Here is a 20,248-nt window from a genome sequence, read left to right on the forward strand (position 1 = left end):
TCCTTCCTTCCTTTCTTCCTTCCCTACTTTCTCTCCTTCTCTTCTTTCTTCTTTCCTTCCTTACTTCCCTCCCTCCTTCTTCCTTCCTTCCTTTCTTTCTTCTTGCTTCATCCTCCCTTCTTTCCTTCTTCCTTCCATTCTTATTTTCTTCCTTCCTTGTCTCCTTCCTTCCTTTCTTCTATCTCTCCTTTCTTTCTTTCCTTCTTTCCTTTTTCCATTTTTCATTATTTCTCTCCCTTCTTCCTTTCATTTTTTCCTTTCTTATTCCTTTACTCCTTCCTTCCATCCTTCTTTTCTTCCTCGACTTCTTCCTTTCCTCCTTTGCCTCCTTCTTTCCACCTTTTTTCTTTCCTTGCCTCTCTTCCTCCTTCCTTTTTCTCTCTTTCCCTTTTTTCTTTATTCCTTCCTTTGTTCTATCCCTTCTTTCTTTCCTTTTATCCTTCCCTTTTTCTCTCCTTTCTTTTTTTACTTCACTCCCTTATTCCTTTATTTTTTCCTTTATTCCTTCCTTTCACCTTTCCTTTTTCTTCTTCCTTCCATCCTTATTTTCTTCCTTCCTTCCTTGACACATCTCTTGCCTCTTTTTTCTTCTTCCTTCCCTTTCTCCTTCTTCTTTATTTCTCTCTCCCTTTCTTCATTTCTTCCATCTTTCCTTTTTTTTCCCTCCTTCCTTTTCCATTCTTTCCTTCCTTACATCCCTTCCTTCTTCCTTCTATCCTTTTCCTCCTTCTTTTCTTGATTTCTTCCTTCTTTGCCTCCTTCTTTCTTTCTTCTCCTTTTCTTCTTTCCTTCCTTCCTCCTTGTATTGCTTTCTGAAACCAAGTAGAACTATTTAAATCCTTCTTTAAGTTGACAATCCTTCAAATACTTAAAGATGACAAATATAAACTACTTTCTCAGTCTAGAACAAGGTTTCTTAACCTGAACTGGTTCTTAAAGTTTCTTAATCATAAAACTGTTCTTAAAAACATTTGGATAACAATATTCTGAGATAACCTTCCTTGTAGTCTTATGTATTTTATCTTATACATTTAAAAATATTATTCTGCCAAGGGTTCCATAGGCTTTACCAGACTGTTAGAGGAGTAGAGCACACAAAAAGGTAAAGTATCTCTCGGTCTAGAGAGCAAAGTAATTTTTTTTTAAAGCGCAACAAAGTTAGAGCTATCCCATTGTGTCAATAAATGTTGACCTTTCTCATTCACAAAATTCAGCCTGGTACCTTCACTACCTTCAGTTTTTCACATAAAGTAAAGAGAAAGAAATGAAAGGGAAAGAGAAGAAATGAAGGGAGGTGAATACAAATTGTTTCCTGACCCCCTCAATTACCATGGGTTTAACTGTTATCTCCATGCTCATAATTCCCAGGTCTACATATCCAGCCTTAATCTCTTGAATGAACTTCAGTCATACATAACTAGTTGCTTACTGAACATTTTAAACTGGATGTCTGGGAGATATCAAACTTAGCACATCTAAAGCTGAACTCATTATCCTAGCCTCTAATATCTTTCTTCTTTCTGCCTAAGGCATCATCATTCTTCCAGTGTGTCAGGTTTGCAATCTAGGTATTATTCTTGAGTCTTCAACTCTCCTTTGCTCCAAATATCCAATCAGTTTGCCAAGCCTTGCCATTTCCATATTCATAAGATTTCTGTCATCTGACCTCATCTCTCCTTTCAGACAGGCAGCACATTCAGTCACCACCTCTTACCTAGATTATTGCAAAACTTCCTTAGCAGTCTGCCCATCTCAAGTCTTTCCCCATCCCAGTCTATTCTACACACTGATGCTAAATACAGATCTGACCATGTGATCTGCAATTAAACCAACTCCAGTGGTTTTTTATTATCTCCAGGATAAAATATAAACTCTGTTTAGGTTTTAAACCCCACAGCAATCAAATAGTAACCCACCTTTTCAGGCTCATTGGACATTATTACTTTTCCCTCCCACAATTGTGCTAAATTGTCTTTCTCTCTGTCCTTCACATATGACATTCCATCTCTCATAGCTATGGCCTTTGTTCTAGTTATTGTGCTAGAATGTTTTTCCTCCTTACTTCTGACTCACAGAACCCCTCTCTTCTTTCAGAGTTCAGCTTAAACACCACCCTCAGTATACCTGCCCCCCAAATGCTAGAGCCTTGCCTCCCAAATGGCCATGTATTTAACTACTTTGCATATATTTATATTTATGCAGTACATGTATGTACATATGTATGTTTTTTGGTGTTTCCCCCATTAGAATATAAAATAATTTCAATTAGGGATTGATTCATTTTCTCTATATAGATAGATATAGATATGTATGTATGTTATATGTATATACTTATTTTATATATATATATATATATATATATATATATATATACTCATTATACATATATGTACACACACACACATATATATCACTAGTACATATATCATGGGAAACTCTGTCATAGGACCACCCAACATGGGATGTCTGCATGAAAAAGGATGTTGTGCTTTATGAACAAAGTAGAATTGCAGTAGCTCAAAAGAAATGTGAAATGGACAAATTTAGAGATTTTTCCACTTTAAATGTTCATATGGATTATTTGTGCCCAACCTGTGGCAATCTTCTAAGCTAAGATAGGTCTGATCACCCACAATCAAACACAGTATGCCATGACTCTGACTATTCTAGTCTTCTTCAAGCATGAAGGACAGCAATCAACCTGCTGACATATAAGCGCAATGACTGAGATGTAGTGGATGTTCAATAAATAAGGGAAGAATTTATGACCAAAAAAGAGATGGAGAACATTATGAAATGGAAAATGAATAATTTTGATTACATTAAATTAAAAGGGTTTTGCACAAACAAAACTAATGCAGCCAAGATTAGAAATAAAGCAGAAAGTTAGGAAACAGTGTTTCTGATAGAGGCCTCATTTCTAATATAGAGAGAGAGCTGAATTGAATTTACAAAAAAAAAAAAAAGTCATTCCCCAATTGATAAATGGTAAAATGATACGAACAGGCAATTTGCATATGAAGACATTAATGCTATCTATAATAATATAAAAATTCTCTAAACCACTATTGATTAGAGAAATACAAATTAAAATAAATCCTAGGTACCACCTCTTACCTATCAGATTGGTTAATATATCAGAAAAGAAAAATGATGTATGTTGAAGAAGATATGGGAAAATTGAACATTAAAAAATTGTTGGCGGAATTGTGAACTGATCCAATCATTTTGGAGGGCAATTTGGAAATATTCCCAAAGGGCTATAAAACTGTGCATGCCCTTTGATCCAGCAATACTACTGCTAGAGTCTGTATCCCAGAGATCATAAAAAGGGGGAAAGGACATATGAACAAAAATATTTATAGCAGTTCTTTTAATGGTGACAAAGAATTAGAAATTGAGTGGATGCCCATTGGTTGGGGAATGACTGAACAAGTTGTGCTTATATGGATGTAATGGAACTCAATTTTTCTATAAGAAATGATAAGCAATGCCATCTGGGGAAGGGGGGGAGGCAGGGAGGGGGAAAATCAGAACAGAAGTGAGTGCAAGGGATAATGTAAAAAATTACCCTGGCATGGGTTCTGTCAATAAAAAGTTATTTTTTTAAAAAAAAATGATAAGCAAGCAGATTTCAAAAAAATCTGGAAAGACTTAACATGAACTAATGCTGAGTGAAGTAAGCAGAACCAGGAGAAAACTGTATGTAGTCACAGCAACATTATAAGGTGAACCACTATGATAGACTTAGCTCTTCTCAGCAATACAATGATCCAAGACAATTTCAAAAAATTTCAAAAGACTTGTGATGGAAAATGCTATCCATATCCAGAGAAAGAGCTATGGAGTCTGAATACAAATTGAAGCATACTATTTTCACTTTTTCAGGTTTGGGGGAGGTTTTTCCTTTCTCGTGTTTTTTTTCCCCTTTTGTAATGATTCTTCTTTCACAATATGACTAAATGACTAATGTGGAAATATGTTTAATGTGATTGTACATGTATCACGTGTCAGATTGCTGTCTTAAGAATGGAAGCAGGAAGGAAAAGGAGAAAAATTTGAAGCTCAGAATCTCACAAAGAGGAATGATAAAAAAAAAAAAAACTATCTTTGCATGTAAATTGGAGAAAATAAAATACTATTAAGCAAAAGATAATTATTGACAGATTGATTCAAAAAGAGATAGTATATACAGTATTTCTTTAGGACCCACTGACTTTTTCTTTATATTCTAGGCATTCATTTACTTTCAGAAAATCATAGAATCTTAATTTTGGAAGGGACTTCAGAAGTCAATCCATGCCTTAAAAATAAAAAATTCCTCTCACCATATGTCTTAAGTCTTTATCTGGCCTTCACTTTAAGACATCCAGGGGAGGAAAAGTCACCACCTAAGAAACACTCATTGACCTTGGATGCCGTTCTCATAGTCAACAAGTTTTTCCTTATAGATAACTTATCTTTTTGCAACTTTCTCCCGTGACTCCTGGTTCTGTTCTCTCTGGGGCCAAGCAGAACTACAGAAATTGTTCTCCCTCAGACAGGTGTTCAAATACTTAGTGATGGTTCTTCTGCCCTCTATCACCAGGCAGCCAGATTTGTTCTTTGAATGCCACATCCCAAGAATTCTCATCATCTCCAATGGGACCTTCATCATCTTCATTATCATCCTTCTCTGGTGTTCTCTGGTTCATCAGCATCTTTGCAAAAATTCAGGACTTTTCTTTGGGAGCTATTCGGAGGTTAGAATCCTGTTTTCTTCCTTTTAAATGATTTTGGGTTCATCTTTTCTACTAATTGGGAGTAGATACACACTAGCTATAAACATTTTGGCTCAATTCCAGAAGATCAAAACATATCTTTAATCATCATACCACTTTGTGACTAGCAGTACAGAAGGCAGCACTTCTCCTTTCAGATACCAGATGTTTACAGGACACTTTCCAGCCATCATTACTTAATGTAGGATCCATACTAGTCCTAGAAGCAATATATGACATTGCTGGCCTGTGAAGTAAGCACTTACTGAGCCACAAACTTGATAAATGTTTGTTGATCAACTGATGCTGGAAATTTCTGAGACTGTCTAAGTCCAAGCCCTTAATTTTACAGATGAGGAAACTGAGGCAAAAGGAGTAAAGTGATTTACTTGTCCAGGGTCACACAGCTAGTAAGTGTCTGAGGCTGGATATAAATTTGGGTTTTCCTGTCTCCAGACTTGGTACCATCAAGGTGTCCTCATCCAGAGATGGAAATGAACCTAAGGCCAATGTTCTTTCAACCAAATGAAAAGATGGGGCTGCTTGCCCCAAAATAGCCAGTTCTCTCCTTGATGAACAGGATGCTATCTTTGGGGGAGAGGAGGAAAGAAAAGAAATGCCAGTGGGAGACTTAATTTTCTGTAATCAACGCCTTTTAGTATGCAGAGTCACACAGCCATCTTCTCCCCCAAAGTACCAGCCCTCCCCTCGGTGTTATGCATCTCATCATGGAGGGCTGAGTCGGCAAGTTTCTTGGGAGACTGAGTCTTGAAGAGGGAAAGATACTGAGTCAAGTTTCTGAATCAATCCAGATATTCCAAGTTCAGCATTCTAGGGAAACTGGGAAGACATCAGTGAAAAGAAATGTAAAGGGGGGCATTTTGCCTTCATGATGTGGCCCCTCCCCAGCATCACCACTAGCAACATGCAGAATATATTAAGGAAATGAATAGACAAAGGCACGGCCCTTCCCGCTGTCCCCCAAGAGAAGTTATTCCTGGATCCCATTCAGTTCGAAGGATTGTCCGGCCTGTCCATCACGCCTGGCATCCCTATTGTGCCAGGAAGTCCTGTTTGCTCTCAGCTCTAATCCTCAGCGGTGGAATTCCGTGGCCAGGCTCTGCTTGGCTGCCGGCTTCTCCCCTAAGCAGGATTTATTGCCTCCAAGACAGATATGACTTGAATGGATGACACCTTTTCCTTCGTCACACTTGGATCTGCCTCCGGGTTCTCGGAGGGTATTTGTGCTCGACTTCCTTGGGTTTGTAAGCTGATGTCAGAGTGTTTCATCATCATCAATGCTCTTAAAAGCCGTTATAAGCAGGGTGCTGAGCTTATTACGGGGCCAGGCAAAAGGATTCCATAGAAGAGCTTACAGGCTCCCACAGAGAGAACAGGCTGACCTCCAGTAGGTGCACAGGCTGTCCTGAGAGGTAATAGATATGACCTCACTGCTCTAACAGTCATACTGGCTGATAACATTTCATCAACAAGCACTTATTAAGCATCTGCTGGTTGCCAGGCACTGTGACAGCTGCTGGGGATACAACCACCCAAAAAGTTTAAAAGTTCCTGCCCTCAGACAGAACTATGCTTCTCAACCCCACTTGTCCTTCTGATAGCTGGGGTGCTAAGTCCCTTTCAGGATTGGCCTGTCAACTAAGGGCATCCTTTCCATCATTAATTATTAAAACCCCTTTCTATACTCTCCTAGTTCTATTTCTTATTTACAAGTCCTAATATCTATTGTAAACCTTCATTTTGTCTGTAATCTCCTAAATCTCTCTCTCTCTCTCTCTCTCTCTCTCTCTCTCTCTCTCTCTCTCTCTCTCTCTCTCTCTTTCTCTCTCTCTCTCTCTCTCTCTCTCTCTCTCTCTCTCTCTCTCTCTCTCTCTCCTCTGAGGCAATTGGGATTAAGTGATTTGCCCAGAGTCACACAGCTAGGAAGGGTTAAGTGTCTGAGACCAGATTTGAACTCCTGACTTCAGGGTGGTGCTCTATCCACTGCACCACCTCGCTGTCTGATATATCTGTCTTTTGCCAAAGAGAATGTCTATTCTCATGATCTAGGCCTAATATTTGCTGTTTACCATCATCTGGTGTCTACATCAGCCACATTCTATGTACAGAATAAGTACAATGGGGTTTAAAATGCAGTTATCTTAGTGATATATTTGAAGTTCAGCACCAAAGGATGAGATTAATGTATGTACCAAATGTTGGGGTTTGATCGTGTGAAACACCATTTAATAAAAGGGAGGTTTATTTATGAGAAGAGGTTACAAACAAAATGAAGGGATACAATAGACACCAGGAATGGTAAATGTGAAATAAGTTGGGAGAGCAATAGGATTCCAAGGAAAGGAGTTTGGAAGAATCCATTAAAGGAATATGCCATGGGGTGGGAGTACGCTATTAACTGGCAGAAACCATAGAGGGATTTAGCACCTGAAAATAATTAGTTAGATATAAGAAGGAGAAAGAAACCATGAGGCAAGATAGGGGGATGAGAGGAAAGATACCATGAGGCATGGGGGATGGGGAGGGAGAAAAACACCACGAGGAAGAACACTGTGGTGATTTAACCCAAAAAGGATTCAGCAGAGATGGCGTAGGCCATGGACAGATTTACAGGGGAGATTTAACCTTAGGGGTTTGATGTAACTTGGATTTATGACTGGACACAGCGAGGCTGGATTACCCACGACCTCCACAGAGGGGAGGACTAATAGGTTGAGGTGATTTCCATCCATGCCCTTCCCTGCTTTCCTTAGAAAGTAATTTTATCACTACTTCAGGCTCTCTGCCAATCTCACCTAGGGACCCAGGACCTCATCACTAGGTGGCTCAACGGATAGAGCACTAAGTTTGTAATCAGGAATTTATGTTTTCACATCTGGCTTCAGACACTAGCTGTGTGATCCTGTGCAAGTCACGTCACTGTTTGCCTCAGTTTCCTCATATGTAAAATGATCTAGAGAAGGAAATAGCAAAACACTCCAGATCTTTGCCAAGAAAATGCCACAATGGGGAGTAAATTGCATTCCAGAGAAGGAGGGCTCACTCTCTCCTCCAGGGCCATCTGGGTAGAGATCGGGATTACTGGAGATGACCCTGCATGCAAGGTTTTGTAAGCTAAGGTCTTTTCCAGATCTCAGTTTGACTGAGGCAACACTCATCGCGTGACTAAGGGTAAGTAGGAAATAATGCGAGTACCATACTCTTACCTGCTCATGCTCTGCCCAAAGGACTGTCAATTCTGGTCACTGAGATCTCACAAGATATCGTAATGTTTATGAACTAGATTGCTTTCTTAAGGATGAGCCAATACAGCCAAGGAAACTCAAGTTTCCATGAGCATAGTCTGTCAGTCATTCGGTCAACAAGCATTTAAGGAGCACCTATTATGCGCCAGGCAAAGTGCTGAAGACAGAAAGGGCAAAAAACCAATCCCTGCCTTCAAAGACCTTAGGATCCTATTAGAGGACAAGAGAGAGATACAGAATAAATTGAGCTGACCCCAAACTGTGCCCTTCCCTTCTTCTCTTAGGGATTAATGTTATCAGTACTTCAGGCTCTCTCTGCCAACCACCTAAGCCCCAGAACCTCCTCCACAGGTGGATGGAGCACTAAACTTGGAATCAGGCACCTCAGTATGTAAAGCAGTCATATACATGATCTCCCACGAGGTAGACCAGAGTGCCAGGATACGTGGAAAGGTCTGAACCAGGCTGTGACTTCCAGGCCAGACTTCTCCCACTTTATCACCCACCTCCCCTTATTGCCAAAAAGGCAGCATTTCTTCAGCTGTCGGTGCTTCCTTAAGACTTTCCTAGATTCAGCTGTGTTCCTTTCAAAAACATGCTTTCAGAATGGCACAAGGGGACAGAGTCTAGGAGGCAAAGATGGCTGACCTTGCAACCAAGAAAATTCCACCTGTGACACATGCCCTGGGGCTCAGGGCCAGTCTTTTAATCTCAGCTTGCTTCAGGCAAACTCTCTAGGATCATAGGGCCTGGGCTAGAAAGGGGCCTTAGAAGCCCTTTAGCACATCCCTTGCATTTTACAAAGGAGAAAACTGAGAGCCCAAGAGCTTGAGGGTTGTGCTCAAGGTCACACTGGCAGAGAGCGGATAGCAAAACCAGGATCTGAACATGGGTTTTACAGTTTATTAATACAGTTATCTTTCTACTGCATATCCTAGGTCCTGACTACTAGGGGATGACGGGCTGTTTTCTGAGCTGGTGGAGGACGTACAGATCCTCCTCATTCTCCTGTACTGCTGGTGACGCACCCAATCTCTCGGCATCCCGGCTCTCACTGACTTCTCCATTGGACCCACAGTCAATCATAACCCCCTGCAATGTTTCAGGAAGTTAGCAAGCCTTCAGAGAAAAGACATGAATGCTGTCTCTTTAGACTAAGGCTGACAGCAACCTCCTCAATCCTGTCTGAATTTGAAAGCTAGGGCAAATTGGAGAAACTCATCGCTATTAGAAGGCAGGACATCATCACATACAGCAATAGTGCCTGGAACTGCATATCAACCACCACTACTACCACCATCACCACTGGGTTGTTTTTTTTTTTCTTTTTCTTTCCTTTTCTTTTTTTCTTTTCTTTTTCTTTCCTTTCCTTTTTTTCTTTTCTTTTTCTTTCCTTTCCTTTCTTTTCCTTTCATTTTCTTTTCTCTTTTCTTTTTTACAAATTTTACAAAACCAGAAAGGTTACATGACTAACACAATAATAAAAAGAGCCAGCAGCAGAGCCAAAATCCTCTTGTGGTGCTCTCTTTCTCTCCCTCATTGTGTCTTCCCTTTAATGGCATCTTGTTTCTCACCATAGCTAACTCTAGTTAACCTGCTAAATTCCTCTGTGGATTTAACTTGTGGGTCAATGGCACACTCACACCTCCTGCCATGTATCTTCAGTGGATTCTTCCAAACTCCTTTCCTTGGTTGCCCTGTTGCTCTCCTGATGCCTATTTTACCTCTTCATTTTGTCTGTAACCATCTTCTCCTAAATAAACTGACCTTTCGGCAAAGAGAATGGCCACTGTGTATTTGTCACACTGTTTATTTCTAACTAGGAATTGTTATTTATCTCATCCCTCTGACTCTCGGTCTCAGCTTTCTTTCCCTGTACCCTCACTGGTCATGAGCAAGACCCTTTCAGACATTAACACCCCAGACAAACGAGCCATCATCATTATGACCAAGTCCAAGTGCTACTCTACGGATAGCTGCAATAATGACCTTCCAGCATCATCCAGGCACTCAAATGAGACAGTGTATTCCATAAAAGTAGTGTGCACAACGTAAAACTTTCAAGAAACGTATGTGTGTGTAGATACAAGTCTACATAGATGTAAGTATACATGTATGTTTGTATGCACATGTAGACATGTATGTATTGTTTATACATACTTACATGTATATGGATTTTTATATGCAAAATGTATATAGGGATGCACATGTTTCTACATATATGTACACATTGCATTGTATATATATATGGAGATTTTATATATATAGTTTGTATGTGATGCTCTCCTATACATATGTGTACACACACACATATTCACACACTTCCCTTCTTGACTTTTTCTGTCTCTTCCCAGTGTGATGATGGGAAAGTCAGCTTCGATCCTCCTCTGCCCCCCACCATGGAGGGTGGCTAACTCATAAGGAGTCCTCCCCACTCCCACTTACCAAGTCATTTCGCAGAGGAAAGCAAAAGGTCAAGAAACATTGATTTGGGATGAGAGCAGAGACAACGGGATCTCTGACATCGCTGAACATTCTAAAAACTCTGTAAATTCTGGGTCCGTTTTAACTGCCTGAGAGAGAATCCTTCATTCCCTCAGACTCTCAGGGACTCAAGATGCCAAGTGCATCGATGGGGGTGGGAAGGGGGGCGTCCTTAAGAAAAGTTCAGTTTTCAAAGCCAAATCCTAGAAAGGGGGAGGCAAGACACAGTGGGGGCGGGAGACAGATGCGCCCAAACATTTCTATAGCTAGAAGCCTGGCAAGCTGGAGCTCAGAGAATATCGTTAGCAATCCATCCAGAGGCTTCCCTCAAATGGAGTGTTTAGGGCCCAAGCACAGGGGAGCCGCACATGGGACAGCTAATCCTTAGGGAGGACAATTTGCTCTCTTTTATTGTGTAAATTGTTTAAAAATTTCTTTCTCTGGGCTTTTAAATTGGCTGTTGTATCCTCAGAATACTTCCATTTTCCAAAGGACTCTCTAGAGTAAAGAGGGGAGGCTGAGTGAGCTACTCATTGTAAAAGAGAGAGGAGGGGGACTGTGAATAGCAATGAAAGGATTTGCATAATTTGGGGTATTTTCAGCACACAAATCCCATGGAACCCTCGTTAATGCACGGGGAATGATTAAAAGCTTTGCCCAGTTAAGAGGTGGAATCATAGACTCTTGGAGTTTAGAGGTCATCTTGTCTAACCCTGACCTGAAGCAGTAATCCTTTCTGTAATATCCCTGACAAAGAATAGAGCTCATTGATAAGGGACTCAGGTTACAGGGTCACTAGTTAAAAAGGAAAAGATTTTTAAAAAGTATATGTGTGTGTATATATATATACATACCCATATATGTGCATATGTACAAAGAGATACAGATGCCAAAATTAGCCAACCTGGAATGGAAGATTGGTCTAAGATTTTTCACAGAAAAAAACATGGTGATAATCCTTCTTTAGTAATGTTCAACCAAAAAAGAAAGCAGGGGAAATGGATTTCATGTCAACTTATTGGAAATAATGACAATTCTGAAGATGTTACAGCTGGAGACCAGAAAAGACTCTTTCACAAAAGCTTAATTTCATTGTGTTTCTCTACCATGAAAACCCATTACTCAAACACCCAGTGTTTGGCTACCTGTCTCCCAGGGGAGAATCACCCACCAATGAAGCTAGGAATAGGTACTTTACTAACATTTTGAGCTACACATGAAATATAAATGAATTAGTATACGAGATGTGGGAAGGGAAAAAAAACTCAGCCACCATGATAGAAATCGAATAATATGTATTAGCAAGTAAAAATGTCCCAAAACAGCACTTGTGGCCCTGGCCTGTTTAATTGCCAATCTATTCAATCTACCTAAAAGTCAAGGATTAGATGGCTTGACTTTCAGGTAAGAGTATTTACTCCAAGAACCTTTGAAGGCTGTGACCTGTCAAGCTTGCAAGAAAATGGATTTTAACTTTTTCAGAGATAACAAAAGATTTGCTAGATTCTCAGAGACAACAACTATATTCCTTTTTTCTTTTAAAGCCTTCTGACTTTGGCTTAAAACAAGCTTTTTTAAACCCTGAACTTGAAATATGACCTATTCAACAATCCAATCTTCCATATCATAGAACGTCTCCTTCATGGCTATTTGTCTCACGCCAGAAGGCGGCTATCAATGACTGTGAGAGTTGTACTTGTTCCCACAGATTAGATGCCCGGACAACAGCCCCCTCCCCCCATTCAGACAGTGGAGGAGGTGGGGATGGAGAATAAACATTTCGAAGGCTCTGGCTTTAAAAGCTTTTCCTTGGTGCTTTGTACCTGGGCATCCATTAGGAGATGTCTCATCAATGTCATTGAGTTCTTCAGAGATTCTTTTTCTGTGGGTAGAAAGGGGTCTTTATCCTCCTCTAGGGTCTTCGACTTGGTGACCACAAAGTGGGAGATCTGGTCATTTAAGGTGTGTAAGGACTGCACAGCTGTAAAAAGAATACAGGAAACAAAGGAGAAAGGCATCGAATCAGGTGGGTATTAGGGGAGAAGATTCTATATTGTGTACTTTCTCTCCCCTTGATCGACTGAACATTTTTGAGGACAGAGGGTATTCCTGAATTTGCCTTTGTATCCCCAGTGTTTGATATGGAGCAAAGGTTTATAAGTGTTTGTTAATTGCTTGGATCTAGAAGATGAGGGCTTCTTAAAGTTTTTCCACTCACGCCCCCTTTCACCCAAGAAATTTTTAGGTGACCCCAAGTATGAATGTATATACACTAGTATATATTTATCCCCAGTGTAATGTAAACTCTTTGAGGGTAGGAATTTAATATTTTTTAAATCTTTGTGTTCCCAATACCTAGCACAGTACTTTGCCCCATCAGTACTTCATTTTTGTTGAATTGATTTTGATATCCCTAGGGAAAATTGTAAGCTTTTTGAAAGCAAAAATTGTATTGCTTTTTAAAAAAAATCCTTGTATTCTCAACACTTAGCACATATTAAATGCCTTCTTGCTGATGTTCATCAAACAAGTGCTCATTAAGCATTAATTACATTCAAGGGACTAGGAATACCAAAAAAAAACTGTTAAAAAACAGTCCCAAACACTCAAGAAGCTCACATTCCAATAGGGGAAATAACAAGAAAGTAATCGTGTTACAAGATAAAAACAGGATAAATTAGAGATTGTCTTTAAAAGATGGTATTAGTAGGGGGAAGGGAAAGACCTGTTGAAAAAAAGATAGGATTTGAGTCTTGGAGGAAGTCAGGAAACCAAAAGTTGGAAGGAAAGTGGGCAATACAATCATGGGGGAAGGCTAATGCTAAGGTTGGGGTCAAAAGATGGATTATTCTATTTAAAGAACAACAAGAAGGTTAATGTCTCTGGATCCCAGAATATGTGAAAAAAAAGTAAAATACAAGAAAACTGGAAAGGTAGAAGAAAGTGGGCAGATTATGGAGGATTTTAAAAGCCAAAGAGGTTTTATATTAGATCTTAGAGGTAATAGGGAGCCACTGAAGTTTATTGAGTAAGGGCAATAACATGCTCATACCCATACTTTGGGAATATCTGTGGTAGCTGAGTAGAGGATGGATTGATTTATGGGAAAAGATTTGGGGAAAGACCAAATAGAAGGCTATTTTGACTGTCAAGGTGATGATACCATCCCAAGATGGGGTAGCAGTTTCAAAAGAGAAAGAGACATATAAAAGAAGAAGTGGAAGTAGAAACAATAGGACTTGACAACAGATTGGTTACAGAGCATAAAATAAAGTAAGGAGTTGAGAATGACACCTCTGTTGAGAGTTGTAGGTAACTGGGAAGATGGTAATCTTGACATAAAAGAGAAGTTAGGAAGAAGGGAAACACTAGGGTGAGGGAAATATTGACTTTAGTTTTGGAGACTCTGAATTTAAGATGTCTACTGGACAACCAATTCAAGTTATCCATTGGGTGATGTAAGGCTGGAACTCAGGAAAGAGGCTAGGTCTGGATGAAAAGATCTGAGAGTTCTCTACCCAGAGGTGATCATTAAATCCATGGAGGCTGATGAGATCACCAAAAATTGATAATAATAGTACAGAGGGAGAAAAGAACAGGGATAAAATAAATCCTTAGGGGATCCCCAGAGTTAGTGGATATGACTTGAAGAAAGATTAAGTAAAGACTGAAAAAAAAATGATCAGGTAAGTAGGAGGAAAACCAGTGGAAGGCAGTGTCACAAAAGCCTAGAAAAGAGAGAGTATCAAGAGTAATTAAGGTCTCCAAAGCTACAGAGAGTTCAACAAGGATAAGGTTGCAAAAAGACCATTGGAATTGACAATTAAGAGACTGTTAGTCACATACTTTAACATATTTAACATGTATGGGTCTATCTGCCATCTAGGGGAGGGGGTGGGAGGAAGGAGGGAAAAAGTTGGAACAGAAGGTTTTGCAATGGTCAATGCTGAAAAATTATATATCTTATAAATAGAAAGCTATAATAAAAAATAAAATAAAATAAAAAATTTAAAAAGAGACTGTTAGTTACTTTGGAGAGAATCTTTTCAGTTGAATGATGAGTTCAGAAACTAGACAGTAGAGAGTTAAGAAAAGAATGACAGGAAAAGAAGCAGAGTACCTGATTATAGATATTCTACTCAAGTTCAATACCCATGAATGGTCTAGAATGGCTTCCCACCATACATTTGTGTTTGAGAACCTCCATTAGACTGTGAGGTCCTCGAAGGCAGAACCTGACTTTTTCTTTGTGTCCCCAACACTCAACATAGGGCCTGGTATATAGCAGATACTTAATAAATGCTGACTGATTAATTGATTGGAAGAGACCGAATAGGAAACTGAGGGAGAGTTAGAGGTTCACCACAATATCAAGTATTTGCTCACTGGTGACCCCAAGTATAGTTCTTTCTTAACTACAGGATGACATTGAATTAGAAGGAATCCAAGGTGCTGAAGTAAAAATGAGAGCCACCAAAAATGGCAATAATGGCTTTTAGGTAACTGTGAGCTCTTCTTTCAGTTTTGAGAGTCTCATGAGTCCTATGAACCTTCTGTATTTTCTAGGGGTGAAATAAAAGTAACCCACTACCAATAAGAATGTTATTCTGAATGTTTGAATGGGAATTGGGGATCCTCTTGTTCACCTTTGTGGACATCTAGACACAAGCTCCACATCAGTTATGCTGGGAGATTTCCCGGTATAAACTCCAGGTAAGAGCATAATGAGCCAAAAAGATACTGCTCTTTCAGGGTCAGCTCCCATGATTAGACTGAGTCAGTGTTAGCCTAGAGCTTAAAGGGGTAAAAAGTGAAGATAGGGAAAGGAAGACCGTAGGTTATATGTGCAAGGCATGATTCTAGACTCTTGACAAGAACAAAAAACATTTTCTACCATTAAGAAATTTATACTCTCCTGAGGGAAGACACTGTACACAGATTAAATCAATGCAAAAGAGGGGGAAAGGAGAAAAATTTTTAAACTCAAAATCTTACAAAAATTAATATTGAAAACTATCTCTCCATGTAATTGAAAAATGTAAAATACGATTAATTAAGTCAATGCAAAGTAATTTCAAGATGGAAAAAGAATTCTTCCAAGGGTCAGGATCAGTCTCATATAATTAGCATGAATATGAGAATGAAGGTCAGGATGGAGAGGAAGACAGAGAGCTCAGTACTAGAGGGTGTATTTCTTGCTCCTGGAAAGGATGTGCTTTACAAACCATAAGACCTCACATAAATACCCATAAATGAGCATGATGTTCTATACCTGCCTGGGGTTTTGACATCCTCCCTTAAGGAGCTGGACAGATAGAAAGCTAAGGAGGTAGACAAGGTCACAAAGGACCTACGGGCTAGTCAAGAAATCAGGACAGCTTATTATGCCATTACCTGCTTGCCCTTCGCTCTCATTTTAAATATAAAATAGCCATAGAACCTGTTTTAAAATTGCATCATTAGCAACAAGTATTTATTAAGTTTTTATTATGTGCCAGGCACTGTACTAAATATAATAGCAATATAAGCAAAAACAATGATGGTTCCTGCCCTCAATGAATGTAATGCTTCAGTGGGGAAGAGAAGATATGACAGAACAGCTAGATAACCCCATGGATAGAGTGCCCAGCCTGGAGACAGAAAGCCCTGAGTTCAAATCTGACCTCAGACACTTAGTAGTTGTGGGACACTGAGAAAATCACTTAACCATGTTTTCCTCAGTTTCCTCATCTGTTGAAGAAGGCAATGGCAAACCACTCTGGAATCTTTACCAAGAAAACTCCGAACGGGGTCACGAAAACTCAAGCATGACTGAACGATAACATATGAAAAATTCAAAAGCAAAGGACTATGGGAGAAGCTAGTCTTGAGCAAAGAAAGATGTCCAAAAAGTCAGGACTGGAATTTTGAGAGGAATGAAGGAGTGAATATGGCTGACCTGAGCGCTTTCCTTTAAATGGAGATTCCTGAAGGAACCCACCAATCAGAGGAAGGAAATAAAGCAGATGTGATAGATTATCAAGGGTGAGAAATGATCATTAATAACCAATAATTTGGGGGGTGAAGATTCACAGCTCTCCTATTCTTCTAAAGTCTCTTAATCTGAAGGACATTATTGATGGTGTGATTGTAATAATTCATCTTGGTTTGACCCCACCCAATTTGGCTAGAAATTTAATCTAAAGTGGGAAGCCCATTTTGTTCTATTTAATCTTGGGTGGAGACAGATCCGCTGTCTCTAATATAGAGATATTTTCTCTGTCCAGGGGTGACATGAGGATAGGTGACGTTGGCACCTCATTGGAAGGGTATACAAACTGTGAGTCAGCTGCCCTGTTTGTCTTTCATCTAAGAGAACAGCCAGATAACCACCCTTTTACTAATAAGCTATTGGCTTTAATAAAATCATTAAATTACCAGAAACTGTCTCTTGAATGTTTTTAAACATCACGCAAGTAAATAAACTTTCTTACCTATAAGAAGTTAACTCTTTTAAAACAGTTCTTTGGTGGGATATATATATATATATATTTTTTTTAACAAAAATAGAAATCAAATTTATTTCTTTTGGTTTATGTCAGCAGAGAACAAGCATTTCCATGCCAGGCTTATTTATATAAAGGAGACCATTTGAATCCCACCATCCATTAGAAAGTATTTATTTAGGGACTACTGGCAAAAATGGCACATTCATGTGCCGACGTGAAGAATAAATAATAAATTTCTGCATTTTCGTTTCATTAGCAAAAATAGAATATTCACATAAAATTCCATAATGTTTCCAGGAAAGGGGCAGGACAGGGACAGCATACCAAGTAATGGCCCCATTTCCTTTCATCAGACCATGCAAAACATGAAATAATAATAACAAGGCCCAAAACACTCATTTGAGGGAGGCAAGTCCAGCTGTCATTTAGATTGGCTTTTGTACATTTTTTCAGAAAGGTATTACAGATTAACGTGGAATAATACACATTCCCCCCAATCCATGACTTGGAAATGTTACAAATTTCATGGTTTTGTCATTCAAATGATCTGTGGGTATGAATTAACAGGCACATTTATTTCTGGATTTTAAACAGCTTTTTTTTGTATCTAAAATTCTACAATGAATTCTGCATTCAAATGCTCGCAAGTTTTCAGTTCCTCTTTAAATCCAGTCTCATTAAATAAAGGGAGCCTAAATAATTCATGCATTTCTTTAAAAAATAAATAATTTAATAAATGAAAACTGAATGAAGGAATAAAAATCTTTCTACAGATATAGTGCTGATGATAAAATGCTGTGTCTTCCCCCTAGCTATTAATGAAAATTAATAGTTCTTGGTATCTAAAGATAAGACCAGCGCTTCAACAAGGCTGCTCCAATTCATTTTACAGATGAGGAAACTGAGGCAAACAGGATGAAGTGACTTGTCTAGGGTCACACAGCTAATGATGTGAATTCTGCAATCAGCTTATTCTCTTGTCATGAAATGACAATGGGTCAGAGTAGCAGACACTGCTAGCCAGTGGTATACTCATACATCATGACATATTCCTTTAATGATTTCTTCCAAACCCCTTTCATTGCTGACTCTATTGCTCTCCCAAATCTATTTCATAATTATCACCCCTAGTGTCTATTTTAACTCTTCATTTTGTCTGTTACCTCTTCTCTTAAATAAAAGTACCTTTTAACAAAGAGAAAGTCCCTATCAATTTGTCACTTGGGTCTTGCATTTTAAACTAGGAATTGCTACTCTGACCCATCACTAATGTTCTGAGGTCAAATTTAACTCTTGCCTCCAAGTCTTAAGCATCTATTAAGCATCTATTATAAACCAGGAACTACATAAGTGCCAGTAATATAAAAAATAAATAGTGCTTGCTTTTAAGGAATGAGTTTACATGCGATCAGGGGATAGATTGCTGAGCCCAGAGTCATGAAGATTGACGTTCAAATTTGCCTCCAAGCAAATAACCTCAAAGCCTTAACCTCTCTAAACCTCAGTTTATCCATCTGTAAGAAGGGAATAAATAATACCTATTTCCCAGGATGATTGTGAGCAAAAGATGAGATAATATTTGTAAACCACTTTGTGAACCTTAAACTGCTATAAAAATGATGGCTATTAGTTACATACAACTAATTACAGAATTAATTACATACCTAAAAATGCAAAATAAATCAAATGGAATTAGATATAAGGTAATTAAAGAAAAAAGGCACTAACTGTTATGTGAGGGAATCCAGAAAGTAGACTTTCTGCTAAGTTGTGAAGGAAGTAAAAGATTCTGTGAAGGGATGTGGGGATAGTTTAAAGCAGAAATCCATTTCAGGTATGAAAGAATTAGCACAAAGATGCGGACAGGAGATGAAATATCAAATATGAGGTGCAGAGAGAAGGCCAGAGTGACTGAACCTCAGAGTATGGAGGAGACAGCAACATCCAAGGAAGCAAGAAAGAATGACTGGACCAAGTTCCATAAGGCTTTAAGAGCTAATGAGGGGAGTTTATATTGTATCTAAGAGGTAATAGGAAGTCATGGAGATTTACTGAGTAAGATCAGGACATGGTCAGATCTGGGAAAATCTGTTTGACAGCTGTGTGGTGAAGAGATCGGAGTAGGGAAAGGTTGAAGGCAGGTAGACAGGACAAAAGAATATTATATTTGTGTAGGTGAGAGGGGATGAATATTGGGAACATATTTGTGGGTTATTGTGAAGGGCAAGAGAGAAAATTTAAAATTTCAGCACTGAATATGTGCGTGTATGTGTATATGTGGTACTGCTGTGTAAATGCATGCATACATGTTGCAAACATGTGAGGGCACAATCTGTGTGCATGTGACACGTGTGCTGAAGTGTTGTGTTCCTATATGTAGCCAAAGTATAATATGTGTATATTGCAACATATGTTCTTAGAGATGCATAATATGCGGTATTTGTGTGCTGTGTGACATGCATTCTTCACCCAGGCAGCTCTCTAAATCTGGAGGGAACTCCATCCTTGCATCTATATCCCTCAGCTTCCTTCAATTCTCAGCTCATTGGCTCTATTCTATGACACCATTTCTGAGTCCCCCAGTAGTCAATAGAGATATTTCTTTCCTGGAATCACTTCATTAATCTGTCCAGACTTCCCTTTGCCAGCTCGGGACTAACCCTACATACTCATACAAACGCTGCAATGTTTCTGGAAGGGCCGGACGGTGGGAATGAGGTCAAGTCCATTTCATCTTAATGAAGATTAGAAGATAATAAATTATAACAAAATTGCCTCATATAAAAAGAAATTATGATAAAATCAGCCAGCTTGGAGAATTGCTAGGGCAGAAAACACAAATTTTCCTTTGAATTTGGATAAAGGCAATAATAGGAACATGGACTTTGACTCCAATAGGTTGGACACAGGGCCAAGGGTCTATCAATCCCAAAGTGACTGAAGATTTACCATCTTAATGGTGGGATGTTGAGAAAAGCACTTTCCAGACCAATGGCTGAGTTCTCCCTTAGTATCAATAAACACCCAGAAAAAAAAAAAAAGCAGAAAAATCTATCAGAGTTTGATATGATTCAGAAACAGTTCACATTAGGTAAGCAAAAGCTTAATGACTCGGCCGGACTTCCCTTGGCTGGCCTAGGACTATTCTCCTCAACCCTTGAGTCCTTCTGCATTCTCTCTTTATTGTCCTTCATCTGTTTGAGATTTTCTTGGCAAGTATACTGGAGTCATTTGCTATTTCCTTCTTCAG

The 20,248-nt window shown here is 39.0% G+C and overlaps 1 protein-coding gene across 1 annotated transcript in view; it reads right to left on the reverse strand.

Moving 5' to 3' along the window:
* The window catches only part of KAZN (kazrin, periplakin interacting protein), a 1,462,370-nt gene that overhangs the window by 1,049,634 nt on the left and 392,488 nt on the right, over positions 1-20,248 (reverse strand). Inside the window, exon 2 of the mRNA XM_051988503.1 lies at positions 12,334-12,491. Coding sequence (XP_051844463.1) covers positions 12,334-12,491 — 158 coding nt within the window. The remainder of the gene's footprint in view (positions 1-12,333; positions 12,492-20,248) is intronic.

The sequence above is a fragment of the Antechinus flavipes genome, chromosome 3 (assembly GCF_016432865.1).
Source record: "Antechinus flavipes isolate AdamAnt ecotype Samford, QLD, Australia chromosome 3, AdamAnt_v2, whole genome shotgun sequence".
Taxonomy (NCBI): domain Eukaryota; kingdom Metazoa; phylum Chordata; class Mammalia; order Dasyuromorphia; family Dasyuridae; genus Antechinus; species Antechinus flavipes.